Raw genomic sequence first — 16,901 nt, forward strand, 5'->3', positions numbered from 1 at the left:
AGGTATGCGGCCACGCATTGATATGACGCCGATAAAGCTCCACCGCCCACTCGAAGCGGAGGGTTATGGTCACGTGAATGCAATAGGACTTCATCGTTTCATCCTTCACAGCGACGCGCCGACTTGTGTTTCTCCGCTCCGTGCCACTGTCTTATGCTGAACTATTGCTGTGCGATCTGATCCCGCTCGAATAGAGTGGCGCAATGCCAGGGACTCTCCTGCCCCCGAGATCAAGCCGGCAGCACGCACAGATGGATCGAACATCGGCGTCCCGGCCGGACTTTTACCTGATTGTATGCATCCATTGAACCTCCTCGAGACAAAGCCTTTACTGACAACTGGTTCACTCAAAGACCGACCAGGATACCGTTTACGAACAAGACCTGCTCCGCGATGCGGGTAGTGTCAAGCCATGGCTCGCATATATCGAATTCAAACAGCAACATGGCACCCTCTATGAGCAAGCTTTTGTACGTCGACACCCAAATATTAGAGTATCTGGTGATAGATTCTAACATACTCTTTTTTTAGACCATGGAGCGCGCCTGCCGACAATTACCGCGATCTTACAAATTGTGGAAGATGGTGAGACTTTAATGCCTTTGAAAGAATTGTCCAACTTTATAAATAGTTGACTAACTGTTCCTTTTTATAGTATCTTGAGTTCCGAACGAAGCATTTAAAAGGCCGAAACCCTACCGTCTACCGCGCCGAATTTCAGAAGGTCAATGCTCTGTTCGAACGAGCATTGATTCTTCTGAATAAAATGCCTAGGATCTGGGAGATGTATCTGTCATTTCTTCTTCTACAGCCCTTGGTGACCCTCACCCGGCGAACATTTGACGGAGCTTTGCGCGCACTTCCAGTGACCCAACACAACCGCATCTGGAGACTTTACAAGGCCTTTGCGCGGTCGGCATCCGGACAAACAGCCGTGAAGATTTGGGCTCGGTATATGCAGATTCACCCTGAGAATGCAGAAGAATACATCGAGCTCCTGATTGAAATGAAAGAATATACGGAGGCCGTCAAGGTGTTCCTGCGAGTGCTCGATAACCCGCGATTCCAATCCAAGAAGGGCAAGAGTAGCTTCCAGCTATGGACCGAGATGGTTGACTTGTTGGTATCGAAAGCAAAGAAGATTGAGACTGGTCCTCAAGTTGGAATTGATGTTGACGCCATTCTTCATAGCGGTATTGATAGGTTTGCTGACCAGCGTGGAAAGCTCTGGGCTGGTTTGGCCACATACTGGATTACCAAGGGAAACTTTGAGAAGGCAAGGGACGTCTTTGAAGAAGGAATCACAACCGTGATGACCGTTCGCGATTTCACAATGATCTTCGACTCCTATGTCGAATTTGAAGAGTCCATCATCGGAAACCTGATGGAAGCGGCAGCTGTGCGCTCGGAGAAGGGCAAACTCGACGAGGATTCCGATTTCGACTTGGACCTTCGCATGCTTCGCTTTGAACAGTTAATGGATCGACGTCCGTTCTTGGTCAATGATGTTCTCTTACGGCAGAACCCTCACAACGTTATTGAATGGGAGAAGCGAGTGGCACTATGGGGTGCTAATAAACAAGAAGCTGTTAACACCTACACAGCTGCTATTGCATCAATCAACCCTAAGAAGGCCCACGGCAAGTTTTCAGAGCTTTGGGTCAATTACGCCAGGCTTTATGAGAACGGTGGAGATCTGGATACTGCCAGAGTCATCTTCGACAAAGCCGTGAAAGTCCCGTTCAAATCAGTGGCAGAGCTTGCGGAAACATGGTGTGAATGGGCTGAGATGGAACTTCGCAGCGAGAACTTTGACCGGGCTGTCGACATCATGGCCAAAGCAACGCAAGCACCTAAGAAATCCATCGTCGACTATTTCGACGAGACCTTGTCGCCCCAGCAGCGTGTGCATAAGAGCTGGAAGCTGTGGAGTTTCTACGTGGACCTCGTGGAGAGTGTTTCTTCTCTTGAGGAAACGAGGAAGGTCTATGAACGAATTTTCGAGCTCAGAATTGCCACGCCTCAAACTGTTGTCAATTTCGCAAACCTCTTAGAAGAGAGCAAATACTTCGAAGACTCTTTCAAGGTCTACGAGCGTGGTCTGGATCTTTTCAGTTACCCAGTAGCCTTTGAGCTTTGGAACCTGTATCTGACCAAGGCTGTTGACCGCAAGATCGGAATTGAGAGACTACGAGATCTCTTTGAGCAGGCTCTTGATGAATGTCCACCCAAATTCGCCAAGCCGCTTTACCTGATGTATGGCAACCTGGAAGAAGAACGTGGACTTGCGCGCCACGCAATGCGCATCTACGAGCGTGCCACTCGAGCCGTTTCCGACGAAGACAGGTTCGAGATGTTCGAGTTCTACATCACCAAATCCGCATCCAACTTCGGCCTCACCTCCACACGGCCTATCTATGAGCGGGCCATCGCCGCGTTGCCCGACCAAGAGGCCAAGGAAATGTGCCTCAAGTTTGCTGAAATGGAGCGTAGGCTTGGCGAGATTGACCGTGCTCGCGCTATCTATGGTCACGCTTCGCAATTCTGCGATCCTCGCACAAACGCCCCCTTCTGGCAGAAGTGGGAGTCCTTCGAGGTGCAGCACGGCAACGAAGACACCTTCAAGGAGATGCTTCGCATCAAGAGAAGTGTCCAGGCTCAATACAAGTATGATAACAACCCTTTCTCAATGCATAAAGAGTCTTTTACTAACATTTTCACAGCACCGACGTCAACTTCATTGCCTCGCAAGCCATCGCTCGCAGTCAACAGCAAGCCCAAGAGGGTGGGGAGGGCCAGGCTGGCGACGATAACGCCGACCAGGTCGACGCTATGGCAGCGATCGAACGCCAGGTCCGTGCCCCCGTCGGCTTCGTCGCTGCAAGTAGCGGCCCAGAGGGTGGTAACCGCCCTCCACCTGCGGGTCAAGCAGCACCATCGGCCCCAGCCAATCCCGATGCTATCGATCTTGACGATGATATGGACGCCGAGTAAGAAAGAATTTCAGTCAGGTGTCCTTGCGTGTCCATTTGATCCTCAGAGGCTATCAAGTCATGTGCGACTGAACACTCCTCGCCAATTCCATTCATCAACATGTGTGTCTAGTATTATTTTTCTCCCCTCGTATAAGTACCATTGCGCTGGACATCATTTCAATTCTATTTTTTTTTCTTCATTTGGCGTTGTTCCTTGTCATAACTGCCTGGTTCTCACTGGCTTCTCTTTTGTTGGGGTGAATCCCTCAGATTCACAAGAAATGAATTGAACTTCTTGAAAAGACACTTATTATTGTTCTGAATGCGGTACTCGCTGTCTTTCTTCAACCCTTCCCTTCGTAACTTAGAGTATCTTCCCGTATTTCCTTTGTCCATTACCTCCTTGATTGCCAATAGTCAAATCGAAGGGTCCTTGAGCTTCCTCATCTGATAGTCAACTGAGAGTACAATCTCTGTAGTCTCCTTGCTTTTCATTTGGGCATCCATGGATGAAGATGAGCAGAATCGCAATCTCCTCACCCAATGATACCATGCTCTTCCCCCCTCCCAGCCGTTCAAAGTCCGAAATATGTCCGAACATGAATTCTTAGACTTCATACGGAATCGCCTCTGCACAGCTTCGCCTTCTCACCGATATTCCGATAACCTTCAATGGACGAATTTGTCCTCTTTAGGATCACCGGTATGAGAAAGCTACTGACGGAGAGTTTGGACCGATGTACAAGAGATGTACTTTCCTGAAATGGTTAGGAATGCAGCATTCTAGTGAGGTGTTCATGCCACGGATGGTACTTGTGCAACCTTCAAATTGCGGCTAGAGTATACTTCTCCTCTGCAACTAAGAGTTCAAATTTGTAAGTATACTCTTAATCCTCTTCTACTGGTTGATCGACCTGGATCTTAATTCCTATACTCTACATGCCGCATGTACACGATCCCAGTAACCCGAATTAGCCTCCACGAGTCTGCAGCTAGTAGGGTTGTGTGGGTATCCGAAGGGATATACGTGGGTTACACAAAAGTTGACTATCTTCCTCAAGAACATGCACAACATCGGCCGATCCCCAGCAGCAGCGTGAGGCAGGGTAGCGATGACTCCAATGATACAACCGGGGCTGCTGTCGCCACTTTGATTAGCGAAATGATTCGTGGACAAGCGCCTAATCACCTCCTATCTCGTTTACAAAAATGCAACTGGTTGGTCACCATGACGCAGTCCTTTTCCGATGGTAAATTGTAATTGACTTGCAGAATATTGCAACAAATGAAGCGGTGATGTCGCGGAACGTGAATTGTTCGAAATTTACAGGCGAGCATATTCTAATTGACAAAATACTATATATACTCCTCCCATTTCTCGCCTGGGCAGTGGAAGCTCGATTTTTCCAACAAGAAACCACACTCACATTCAGCTTCAAGATATCAATTCCCAGAGCTCGCAACATGGCAACACTCATCTCTACAAAGCAAAAGCAAAGGCCAACAATTTATCGAATTGCCTCTTGTCCCACGAATAATGCGATAAACGAGATCGACCGCTTCATCTTTCACCATCCGCTAACGGTAGCCTTACGACGAAATCCTCAATATCGGGAGTCACGGCCACATCTGGACACCCCAGCAAGACTGCGAAGCGAGAACCTTTTAACAGGTGCGCTCGCCGGGCATCAAAAGATAACTGTCCCGCCATATGTTTTTGAGGACAGAGGCAAGAGCATGATCATGATAATGCATCTTGGTGGGGATGTTTGCAGCTACTCAGGGATCGTTCATGGAGGACTACTAGCCACTATAATGGACGAGTGCCTAACCCGCTGTTGCTGTCCGGCATTCGAAAAGAAGGTTGGCGTGACGGCAAGTCTCAACATCGATTACCGGAGTCCAGCGAAGGCAAACTCGTTCTATGTTCTGAAAGCGGATGTGACGGAGTTTCAAGGACGCAAGGCCTGGGTAACAGGTCGGATTGAGACTTTGCCTGTTCCTGGTAAAAAGACAACTCTCATCGCTGAGGCAAAGAGTCTTTTTTTGGAGCCTAGAGAAACTGAAGTGAGTTTTGACTCCATAGATGCTCACTATGTTATCCCAAAGAGCCTTGTTTTTGACTGACTATCTGCAGGGCCTCGATGGTCTTTACAAACAGACCTAACCTGGTAGATTCAGGACATGAAGAGGCGTTAAGGAGATGTGACCTTTTCAGCGAGCGAAACTTTGGTTTTCTTATTATTTTGGATTTAAATTGATTTTTGTCAGTAAAATCGTGAACCTCGTATTCAGACCGTAGACTTCATGAGTCTTGTAATATTTAACTGATACTTCAACCTACTGAACGTCCAAGCAACATAGAAAGGCAGTGTTCGATTCGTGAACTAGTTGACTGATCGATATTCTTTTATTTTTATTGTACACAGAGCCGGTTTATGACCATCCAATTATCTACATAGGCCCAGGCAGCATCATAAGAGCGAAAGAGAAGACTATTGGGACACGTCCAAAACCGTATCCTATTCGCTATTCTATATGTGAATGCAAAAGAGAAAAGGAAGAGATAGAAGTTAGGAGTGAACTGTAGAGCCGAATATGCTCCTTAAGATGAAGTATCTTCCTGCGAGGGCGATTTGGTCTCGGCACCATCTTCCTCCTTAGATTCTTCGGCGTCATTAGATGTGATAGCTGCCTCTTCGGGCTTCGATTCAACATCGGCGTTTGGCTGTGGAGATGATACAGCAGAGGCCGGCTGTGACTTCTCCGGTTCCTTGCCTGCGTCAGGGAAAATTTCACCGAAGAGGTCAGGCAGGAAACGACCCAGGCGCTTGCGAGTCTCATTCCACATTTCCTCTTTGCTTGGGTCCTGGTCTGGCGAAACCAGATAACCACCATCAGCCATGACCAGCAAAATGTTTTTCAAGCTTTCCGGGATCGCCTCTTCCAGGCTGTCTGTTTGACCGCTGTTCATCATGCGGTCGAGAATATCGAGGATCCTCAACCAGAGAGGAAGCATGCCCTCTCTGTTGGGCAGTTGGTCAAGGAAGCGCAGGAATATCTTGCAGACCAATGTAGCTGCTTGAACGCGGGTCTCGCTCATTCCGATGGGGTCAGAGTGGTAGACCTCTGGCTTGAGAAGATGCAGAACAAGTGGGAAAAGGACCTCGTCGAAAATACTAGTCCACTCCTTGCCGTCACTGGATATTAATTCAGCCGACAAAAGAGATCGCTGCAGTGTGGAAACGGCGTGGTGCCGAATGTCGCGGCAAGGATTGGTGCACTGACTTCTCAGAGACTGAAAGATGGGGGACCAGTAGGCAGCCCATGCTGATGACTACATTAGAAGCTGTTCGGAGGGCCCTGGAAAGTTCGGGGTTGTTTACCTTCGCGTTCCTCAAGATGAGACTGTTTGATGAGCGTGGGGACTCGCCCAGTTAAGTGATAGATTAGGCCAATAGCCTTGACACCACGGGCAACGATTTGGTTCTCACTGATTGCCTGTTAGTTTTTCGACCAAGAGAAAAGAAAAAAAAGATACCACCATACCTAGACTTAGGCTTCTTGACACCTTTGATTCGGCGTCCTTGGGCATCTCTCTGTCGCTCGTCATGAGAGCCTACATGGCCGGCACTGACAAAGTCATTGGCGAGGCTGACAGTAAACTCATAGTTATCGGCTGTCACAATATCTGGCATGGAACTCATGATGCTCTGAAGCAGATCAAAAACCATAGGACCAGCATCTTCGTGTTGGTGCAGTCTTTGCAAGATAGACCAGAAATCTGGAGAGATAGTGATCTCGTTTCTCAGGTGTCCTGGATGCGCGATGCAACGTGAAAGTCCCTTGACAGTCGGTACAGCAACAATTTCAAGGACATCTTGGTCATATCCGGAGATAGCATGGAGGACAACAGGAACCCGCATGAAGTGTTGATCCTGGATATGCTGTTAGTTTCTAATGAGGTTAGGTATCAAAACGGTATGCAGCTTACATGACTCAGTCGTAGAAGGTTGAGCAAATACGACACGATGCGGGAAACGGTCAGTGGGTGCAAGTTCTTTGCATCGCGGATCAGGGTCTGGAGAGTGGTCGCCAATGTTTCGCCGAGAGCTTCCAGCGTATTCTCATCACGAAGAGTAAGAACAGTCACCAATTCCAAGATGAAGATCATCGCCGGATCGTACTTCGGCTGGTTGGGATCGGCGCGCGTATTCGAATTTCTAGACACGGGACGGGGCCGCTCTGGCTTGACCACGATTACAGCAGGTGTGTTATCTTCAGGTAGCTGGGACATCAATGCTTCCACAAGGACCTGTAAGGAGGATATAGGGAGTGATCTTGGAAGCTATTAGCATTAAGTAGCAGGCCCAGCATGTCAGTCAGTACTCACTTGATGTTGGTCAGAATTTCGGGAATCGAGCAAGCAGTAACACAATCGACTGTGGAAAGGGTATTGTCCAGTTCTTCATCAGAAGGCTCAGGGGGGGTCATCAGCGGCGTAGCTTGAGAGATATGATGTGAATGCGGATAACAAGCCGCTTTCATTACCACGTCCATCCCGGTCGACAACCTGTGACGGGGGTTGAAGAGGAATAGGAGAGACGTCGAGCTCTGCCGTAAGCTGAGGGTCGAGCGGTGGGATGAGGGAATTGATGAAAAGGTTGCTTAGGATGCGGGTAATATTTTCCCACCCTTGTTTGGGAGTTGACTCGTTGCCTGTCAGGATTCGGAAAAGGACTACAGTGGCCAACTGCGCACGGAAATCTCTTCCAAACTTCACAGCCAGCTCGCTCACCATAACACTCTTTTTGCCTGCTTGCACCTCGGTATTCAATGCAGTGCTTGGTGGCTTGGTAGTCGCCAATGTACTGATTGATGACAGCGAGGAAACAATGCGGTCAAAGGCGTCTGTCAGGCCGTATCGAGCAGAGATTTGAGCACATTGATCAAAGCCGTTGACGACTCGGCTGTAAACTGCATCATCGGAAGCGGACATGAAAACGTATGACAGCGTAGCGACAACAGGGCGCCACGTTGCCTCGAACATTTCGGCATCATAAACGTTCGTCTCTCCAACAACCATCTCGCCCGAACTAGACGACTTCAAAAGCATCTCTTTCCATGCGTAGTCAAACGCATGCTTATTCTCATGTTCGTCGGGTAGAATGATCTCGTTGTCTTTAATAGAGTCATAGATCTCCTGGAGAAACTCCTCCGTAAAGTCACCACCTCCGTTCACTCCTCGCAGGTTCCTAGCAAAGGCAGGGAATGACATGCGGTTCTGGGGCTTGACATTGGGGTTGTAAAGATCCGTATTCAGCATGATGATAGCATATGTCAGGATGTAAACAGCATCCTTGTCCGCAATTTCTTCTGGTTTCGCTTTTTCCATGTAGTGTTCCGAGAAAATCGTGACAATTCTTTCAATCAAAGGTGACTCTCCTGGCAGACGGAAAGAACTGAGTAGTTCACGGAGGGCTTCAACCACATTACTGCCGTAGAAGTCCAAGAGGTCCACGAAGGCACCCAGTAGGTCTTCGTTGCCACGCTTAGAGATGAATTCACCCAGGACCTTCTTCGACAGGCGACTTGTCCCTTTCAAGAAACCTGCGACTAAGGTAGGGTTTTTCGGGTCTTCGATAATCCCATGCTCAGCAAGATAGGCAATACCAGCTTTGGGACTTTCATTGAACATCGAAGCACCTTTGATGATCAGTTTCTTAGTTTTCCGCTGTTTGCGGAGAAGTTCCTGTGGAGGGTAATCTCCTTGTACAGCCTCGTCATCCAAACGATCGTAAATGAATTGAATGTATCCGAGAAGGGAGTCGAGACACAGAGGTGGGACATTAGTTGTGCTCCAGGTCGCTGAGTCCGGGAAGGCATTTCGAGAAAGCAGTCCTATCATGTCTTCGCAAAGATCCGCGCGGTCAATCTCACAATCATAATTAACGAAAAGTTCAACCATGAAGCTAGGGATCCGCGATAAGACTCCAATGCTTTCGACCATTGCCTCTCTAGCCTCAGGCTTTCGCGAACCACCTTCGAGCCCCAACTTTTGCCGATCTTTGACGGGGACCGGTGTTGACCTGCCGCTGTTTGCTTGTGAAGCGGGCTGCTTCACTAGGCTCGGTGCTTGTGGGACTCCTTCGTAAAGAGACGGATCGATGCCAGGTTCTCGGGGGGATTTCCACGCGAGGATGAAGACATGCCACTAGGTACGAGAGATAAAGTTCTTGCTGGAGTTTCAGTACAGGGCGACACGTCGACAACAATGTACCGGTGACTCTGAGGGAGCCTGTGAGAATGGCCAAGTGTTCTGAGCGGACCAGTTGAAAGAGATAACGACAGAGATCGTCTCTCGCCAAAGCCGCGAGGCTGGGATGCCGAGCGATAGACGGACCGGCGACTTCCAAGGCGACATCGATAATACGGAGAGCCATGACTCTCATCGTATCGGTGTGTTGGCCGTTATGTGGATCGAGCAAATCAATTAATACTCGGAATAGTTCTCTGATCGACGGCAGGGAGTATGGTTGCACCTCGCCCTCGGAATCATCCTGAGGGGTTGGCGGGGCTGCAGCAGCGACGCCTCCGTTACTTGATTGTTCAGGAGTGCCCTCTCGACTTGAGCTATTCCGTTCGCTTGTTGCGGTATCTGCGCTGATAGCGGATCGGTGTTGTGAAGTCACGGTATTCCCATTAACAGAAGGGTCCATCTTGATAGTTGCGGTATCTTTGTCGAGGGCTGAGGCCGCAAAAGGGACCGGCCCTTGCGGTAATTGATCCAGGTGTGTCAATCGCATGAATATGACTTGACACATCTTTACCATGGCCATCTCTGCAGACCGCCGCAGCACCTCGGACAGGCGACCTTGACAGCACATACTCAAGCCTGTCTCCATCATCTCACAAACACTTTCATCGCCCAACAATTCTCCCTCGGGACGAGAAAGCATGCCCTCCATCAACTTCAAGATTCTCAGCAACACAATCTCATCGGCCGAGGAGTCACTAGCTTCGAATCGGCAGTGTGTAATTGCAGCCGAGAGAAGCTGCATTGCCATGGACAGTCGCGGCGAGTCACGATTGATGATGTTGTAGGAAAAGAATTTGGTAATAGCGAGTAACGCGAGGGAGGTAATGGCGGCCGAGGTCGAGGATGAACGAACGACTTGAAGGAATGGATGGAGGAGGGCGGGCATATCGAATGTTCGAATATCCTTGCAACCCTTAAGGTCATTCCGTAGACGAGTAAAGGCCGATATCAACGGGTTGTCTTGCATGCTCTTACCCTTCTTCCCCGCAGACCCCATCGGTTGGCCAGGGCGTGATCGTCATCCCCGCGAGACGATTGACCACTCTTACGTGGACTGGGGGGCGCTGAGGTATCCCGATCGTAGACTCGAGTTGCTCCAGTGCCACCTAGAATCGCAGAAACGGAGGAGTGTGCCCAGCGGGCATGCTTCCGCATGGAGGAGGTGACGGTGATACATTCGGTGGTCACCAGGGCCACAGGGTCGATGGCGATGGGTAAAGGGTCCGACATGGTAGAATCGGGCATCTCGAGCGGGAGATGCGCTCGTGGTGTCACCTTGCACGGTGTTGGAATTGAAGAACACCTTGGAGATACTAGTACAGCTGGTCTCTCGATGGGCTGCAGGTTACCTCATCCGGATTAGCGGTGTTTCTGCCCGCTCACCGCCTTGGTCAGGGGTCGGCACACTCCGATACAGGAAGTCCGGTATTTAACAGCTTTTATTAGTGGAAGCAGGTATATTACAGTAATGCCATGACTGTTCCATCACCCTCATTGTTGACACTCGTCTCTATCCACATGCCCAATAAATATTCCGAGGTTAGCCTGCCCAGGTGGCATTAATAAGACTTTTCTTCAAGTTGTCAATTACTACATTATAGTATATACCTAGGTGGCCTATGCTCCAGATCCCAGTCTAGGTAACCAAGGTGGAAAGTACGAATTAGAAGTTGTGCAGCAACCTTGGAACTCCTTGTTTATATTGATGTATACCTACCTGATAGCCTAGTACTAATTTTAGTATCCGAGACACCGGCTTTCCTCCCACTTTACCTAAGTAACATTACTAGTAACCATAGAACCTCAAATTACTAATATAGTGCCCGCTTGTATACCTTGATAATTGCTTTGTCTTTCATTCTTCGAAGGTTCTATAGTGAACTTTATATCCATCCCACGTGAATCCTCGATCCTCGATCATACAGTCCACGGGTGGCAGTGGCACTGATACTAGTAAGGTCCATGGATACTACCAGTACTAGTAGTACTAGATCCATGTTGTCTAGGTGCCTATGTAGGAACTGAATATAACTATGTAGGGAGCTCAGGCGATGTCACAATAATGCTCGCTCAATGTGACTCGTCTACTGGACCTTGCAGCTGGTTGGGGCGAGCAACGCGTTGTCCCGCCAAACATAAACAAGGGCGATCGCCCCGAGGCGCTAAGCCCCGGTATCGCGCTATCGCGATAATAGAATGAAGTGAGGGTCGGGCCCATATCATCCTATCCGATCACTTGTCATCCCCGCGCCAAAACATTCACCTTCTCTACTACCTCCCCTCCCTACGTACCTAGGTAGCTCGCCTCTGTGAGTGAGAGGTGCTGCTCCGTTTCGATTCTTTCATGGAGGGGATCCGTTCAAGTTCTTCCTGATTCTTTCTATTGCGCATCGTCCACTCGCTTCTGTATCGCAACCCGTTCGACCTGATGACCACCGCCGCTTCCCCTCCAGCCTCACCCTCATCCTCACCCTCACCCTCACCGTGAACCTCCGAGTCTGCGCCTTCATCTTCCCCACTGTCGCTCCTTCTCGCTTGATCTTTCCTCCATATTTCTTCGCCTATCGCGCAAACACATCTCTTATCTTACAACATTCTGGTCGGAAAGTACAACCGGACTTGCGATGGCGGTCAGCACTGTCAACACGGCCACCACGGCTGGTGCAGTGGCACCCCCCCACGACATTTGCAGACCTTCCGCTGGAATATCTCAGTCTTTACCATACAGTGGATACATACCTCTCTTCTATTCTCGTTTTCTATGGCCCTGTGGCCACTGCCAATGCGACTGTGAGCAGTTCGCGCATTCAGGCGCATATCTTCACCCCCGCCGGATTTCAGACTTATAATCGCATTACAATTTCTCCTGCCGCACCGCTATATGCTGCCGTCAACCACCTTCCTCGCGAAAGACAAGGCGATCAAGTCTGTCGAGGACTTGCTGTTAGTATGCTGAAGTACTTCTCCGAGTTGTCAGATCCGCTCAAACATCGCCTATCGGAGTCCCCCCCAGGATGGTCGTCAAAGTACAAGACCCCCCCAAATTATTCGACGAGATGCATGCGGCCGATCTTGCAAACAGAATGATTAAAGTGGAGGACTCGTCGGAAATTGTTCGCGACCTTCGCAGCGCATTCCAGGAGCGCAGCGTTCCGTGGACCGATATCGATGTTGTACTGCCGGCAGGCACCATTAAGCCTCCATCAAGACGTGAGAGCTCCGACTTTGATGCGGAGGATGCGGAATCGACCCAATATGGCCCGTACACGCCTCTTATAATGGCCTTGGGGGATCCTATGTTCCTGCCGACATCAAGATTGAAGCGTGCCCCCTCCCAGCCAACAAATGTCAGCAAGTCGAGGACTTTTGCACGCAGCCAAAAGGAAGCCCTTCGACTGACAATGTGTGAGTTGGTGGATACCGAGGAGCGATACGTTGCTAAACTCTACTCACTTGTGCACGAGGTAGCAGATGAGTTTCGAGAAAAAGCCCAGAGCAGAGGGCCATCAAGTACTAGCCCGAGCGAGAAGCAATTAGCAGAATTGTTCCCCCCCTGCCTGAACGAGATACTAGAAGTCAATCTTGGTTTCTTGGATGACGTTCGCCAGGTCCTCGACGGGACAGAGAAAGACGCCTTGACCGATATCAGCCAAGATACAGAACTTCCACACCGCAGCTCCAGAGAAGCAAGAGACTCAATTGGTGCCGTTTCATTTGCAAAAGCACTGCTTAGTTGGCTGCCACGTTTCTCACAGCCCTATGCCGACTACATGCGGGCGCATACCGGTTTCGCACAGATTCTCAATTCGTTCATGAAAGACAAGAATTCCAGTTTTTCGAAGCGGGTGTATGAGACTGGCGAACAAAGATTGCGTTCGTTACTGATGGAACCCGTACAAAGACTTCCTCGATACAGCCTGTTGATCGATACGATGACAGGAAGTCTGCCGCTAGTTCACCCTGCGGTTCGGCCATTGCTGAAAGCTAGAGACATCGTGAAAGATATCTGTGCACTCGACGATGCTTCACCTTCCAGTCACGCACAAAGTCTCAGGCGACTTAGAGAGCTTGTGGATGCGTGGCCAGCGAAGACTTTTCCCGATGGGCGTTTGATTACGGCAGTCGACGTGAATGAAGTTACACCCCCGTATCAACTGGACCAGCAGCCCTCGAATTCTGGAGCCGGGATTTTGCTCGTCTTTAAAAACTGTCTCGTCATTCTATCAAAACCCGCAGAAAGCCGAACGACCGCGCGGGGACTGCTGGCCGACATCGATAATGCGGCATCCCCTACCAATGACATGTCCGTGTCCCTACCTTCTGCAGAGCTTAAAGTCGTTCAGATATTGGAGCTCCATGTCGTGCGCTGTATGCAGTCGGCATGTGGCCGAATGTTATTCGTTGTCCCCGCAGCATACAAATCTCATCCCGGCGCCTTGGACAGCAGTGCTGATCTTCTTGCTTTGGAGCTCACTGGTATGTATGAAGGAAGAGCAAGTCGGTTGATTGAGGAGATCACAAAAGCAAAGATTGAGGGCCGCTTTTCTGAGAAAGAGCGAGAGGGTAGCAAGTGGACCTTGCGCAGCCCTGCTGGAACCGCAGGGTGTACCAGCATCCTGGCCTGCGTTTGCGAAGAAGGAGAAACATCTGCCCTTGATAAAATTCGATCATCTTCCATCCGAATTGTTTTCGACACATCGAGGGCGATCTGCTCCCAGATTCTTGCTCGGGACAACCTGGATATTGTATTATCTCTTTCGCCACCGAATGGCGACCAGTTCCGACTGGATATTGAAACTGTGATAGGCACATCATCCACGGACTCCGTTTCGGTGGATACCTTTGTGGCTACTCTTGCCAGAAGATGTAAGCGTACCTGACCCAATTCCTAAGCTTCTACTCACTAAATATCTGGCAGTGCAAAATCTGATATCCCCCTTACACAGCCCGCGGAACCCGAGTTTGATGAAGCCATTGGTGCAGTCAAACTTTGCTATCATCCGTTACATCGCCAGCAACTTGATCACGCAAGTCAAATCTTCAAGGGGATTTCGGCCGCCTTCGCCAACTAAGTTACTCTCAAACCTGCTAGGTGGCAGTCGCGAGAATGTGCCCACTTTGAAAGGGCCGAGTTCGGCCACTATACTTGGTGAATTCCCAAAAATGCCTCCCCCGCGACCTCAACATTCAAGATCCAATACTCTCCCATCAGTCTTCCCTGGGAAAGACAAAGATAAGCAGAAAGAAGAGACCCCGACCAAGATCTCAGTAGTCGGCACATCCGATAGCCAAGCACCAGAAAGCCAGCTTGGATATCTGGAACAAACGTTTGCAGCATATGTGTTGTCATTGCAATCCCGAAGTGGGAACATCCTGGGACGTATGCTCCGATCCAGAGACAACGCAGACCGCTCCCCAGTTAACGAACTTTACAACATTTTGTTGGAAAATCCGACCAAACTGCAAGCTGCTGCTGAGGTACCCGTCGACACTTTATTCGTCGCCTTCGAGACTTTCATGAAAAACGCGTGGAAGAATAGCATGGGCGCGGTCTTGGACGTTCCATCCTTAAGAACGCTTCAGAACCAATTTGACACAATGTTTCCTCGCGACTTCGACGAGGAATTCAGGAAGTTTCTGGCAGAGACAAGCCCACAAAACCGTCGTGCTTTGGCCGCCATAATTCGACTTCTTGCCGAGCTGCTTGACGCGTCCGGCAACGATGGTGATCGAGGAGCGTTAACAATGGCGTTTGCGGAGGTCCTAACCGAAGAAGGTGATCCAGTCCATCATGTTTCACTTTTGGACCGTTTGGTTGAAGATTTCGATGGTCTTTTCGAAGAATTTATCCCAGGAGGGGCTTCAGTTGAAGGAACCCTGAGCTGCGACCAGACCAAGAATCCTTCACATACAAATACTGGCTCAGTGAGCTCCAATAACTCATCATTCCGGAAGCGCTTTGGGTTCGGTCTACATAAAGATATCCAGAAGAGTGAGAAGAGTGAAGGAGAGAGCAAAGTTGCATCTATTCTGCGAACATTGAGCAAGCGACAAAGCCCGGCCGACTCGGAACCGAACACACCCAAGGGATCTTTGATAAGGTCAAAGTCAACCGATATCGACACTCGTTTAGGTTTCCTTCGACCTGCATCTCGCGATCGCCCGAGTGGTTTTGCGTCCGAAGAGCAAATTTCTCGGCCCGGCACCGGCCATGGGCAACCGCCCTCCTTATCCTCTGTTCGAGGCATATCGCATGATGGTGTCGTGAAAATTCGCAGAAAAAGAAGAAGCTCACTTTCCGATTTCCGCCCACCAACAGCTTCTTCTGATGCATCCAATGTCTCTCCAGGCAACCCCTTACGCCCTGTCACTCCCTCCAGTCGTCCGCGCGGTGAAGTAACAACACCAAACAGCCAATCACGACCACAAAGCAGCTACTTTGCAGTTTCTCCAGCAAGGGGTACGTCTCCAGCCAAGGCAACTTCTCCAGCCCGGCTTGGATCACCCATTCGAAGAATGTCACCCCCGCGTCCTTCCACCCCGAGCAGGAAAGAGAATATTGACCCGAAAGTGCACACGGCGGAGCGGTCTACTAAGAGCAAGGCCGAGCTCTCAGACCCTTCAACACAAGAAGGTAGAAGACAGTCACGGACGACGGGCATCCCCCAGCGCACTCCAGGACTTCGTGAACGTTCGACTGTTAATGGGGCGGAGAGTAAGAGACCACAGTCTTCTTCATCACCCCAAAAGACGCAGAAGTTGCGAATGCAGAGCCCACAAAAGCTTCGTGATCGTGTTCAACATGACAAGCGGACCCATGCCACCTCTCAAGACGACATGCGAGACGAATTACGGGCACTTGGCGATGAGTTACAGAACCTGAGGCTCAGTCCGACCAAGCAATCTAGTCCGGAACGAACTATAGGGAGTTCAGATTCCTCGAGACCTTCGAGCGCGCGATCGTTACTCGAGGCTCGCCTGCGCAGTCTTGAGGGGCGATTCGAAAACTTTGCTGGTGAATACAACAGCCGCATTTCTGCCCTTGAAAAAGATCTTGAGTCATCACTGGCACTCAGTGAGAGGCGCGTGAAGAAACTGGATGACCTTTATCGAGAGGCCAGTGCCGAAAACGAGGCATTGTATGGTCGATTCAATTCAGAACTCAGCAAGATCGCTAAGGACGTTCGAGCCGGCAACGGAGAAGGGGCTTTGAAATCCCAGCTTGAGATCGCGATGGAAGAGATTGGTCGGCTCAAGAAAGAAAATCTGCGTCTCAAGAGAGAAGTCGGCGGATTCCGAGCCCAGCAAGCAGGGGCCGCATTGCTCAAAGCGAGCGAGTAATAGTCATTATGGTTGACAGTCGGCGATACACAGCCGGTCAATCCACGTCTTCACCATACCTTTCCTTTTTCATCACCTTTACTTATCGCTGATACCATACAACCTTCCTTTCTTTTGTTCATTCCTTGAGCCTATCTGCGCCAAGACTTGTCATTCCCATTACTGGGGCTTTCCTTTCTTTTCTTTCTTGTCATTTTCGAGTCCCATGTACGGCACATATGGCTCTGGACCATGCATAGCACCGGTGATCATGTTTACAGGGCTTT

At 49.9% G+C, this 16,901-nt stretch overlaps 4 protein-coding genes across 4 annotated transcripts; 3 read left to right on the forward strand and 1 right to left on the reverse strand.

Annotated features, from left to right (window-relative positions):
* Positions 1-203: 203 nt before the first annotated feature.
* N7533_003117 (mRNA splicing protein SYF1) lies at positions 204-2,994 on the forward strand (the record flags this gene model as incomplete). Its single annotated transcript, XM_057099767.1, has 5 exons — positions 204-293; positions 354-470; positions 532-585; positions 656-2,667; positions 2,724-2,994. The coding sequence occupies 5 exons, from the start codon at positions 204-206 to the stop codon at positions 2,992-2,994; spliced, it is 2,544 nt and encodes an 847-aa protein (XP_056964903.1).
* A 1,445-nt stretch (positions 2,995-4,439) lies between these two features.
* Positions 4,440-5,142, forward strand: N7533_003118 (PaaI family thioesterase; the record flags this gene model as incomplete). Its single annotated transcript, XM_057099768.1, has 2 exons — positions 4,440-5,042; positions 5,113-5,142. The coding sequence occupies 2 exons, from the start codon at positions 4,440-4,442 to the stop codon at positions 5,140-5,142; spliced, it is 633 nt and encodes a 210-aa protein (XP_056964904.1).
* A 438-nt stretch (positions 5,143-5,580) lies between these two features.
* On the reverse strand, positions 5,581-10,539 carry N7533_003119 (uncharacterized protein; the record flags this gene model as incomplete). Its single annotated transcript, XM_057099769.1, has 8 exons — positions 5,581-6,305; positions 6,362-6,468; positions 6,525-6,913; positions 6,970-7,315; positions 7,369-7,480; positions 7,527-9,189; positions 9,305-10,198; positions 10,270-10,539. 8 exons carry the CDS (start codon positions 10,537-10,539, stop codon positions 5,581-5,583), a joined length of 4,506 nt encoding a protein of 1,501 aa, XP_056964905.1.
* Positions 10,540-11,918: 1,379 nt separating this feature from the next.
* On the forward strand, positions 11,919-16,635 carry N7533_003120 (putative Rho guanyl nucleotide exchange factor; the record flags this gene model as incomplete). The annotated part of the gene is made up of 4 exons (XM_057099770.1): positions 11,919-11,955; positions 12,023-12,320; positions 12,377-14,160; positions 14,213-16,635. The coding sequence occupies 4 exons, from the start codon at positions 11,919-11,921 to the stop codon at positions 16,633-16,635; spliced, it is 4,542 nt and encodes a 1,513-aa protein (XP_056964906.1).
* Positions 16,636-16,901: the final 266 nt, after the last annotated feature.

Source organism: Penicillium manginii, assembly GCF_028828005.1.
Source record: "Penicillium manginii strain IBT 31320 chromosome Unknown utg000002l:1.0-5564898.0:1.0-5567710.0, whole genome shotgun sequence".
Taxonomy (NCBI): Eukaryota; Fungi; Ascomycota; class Eurotiomycetes; order Eurotiales; family Aspergillaceae; genus Penicillium; species Penicillium manginii.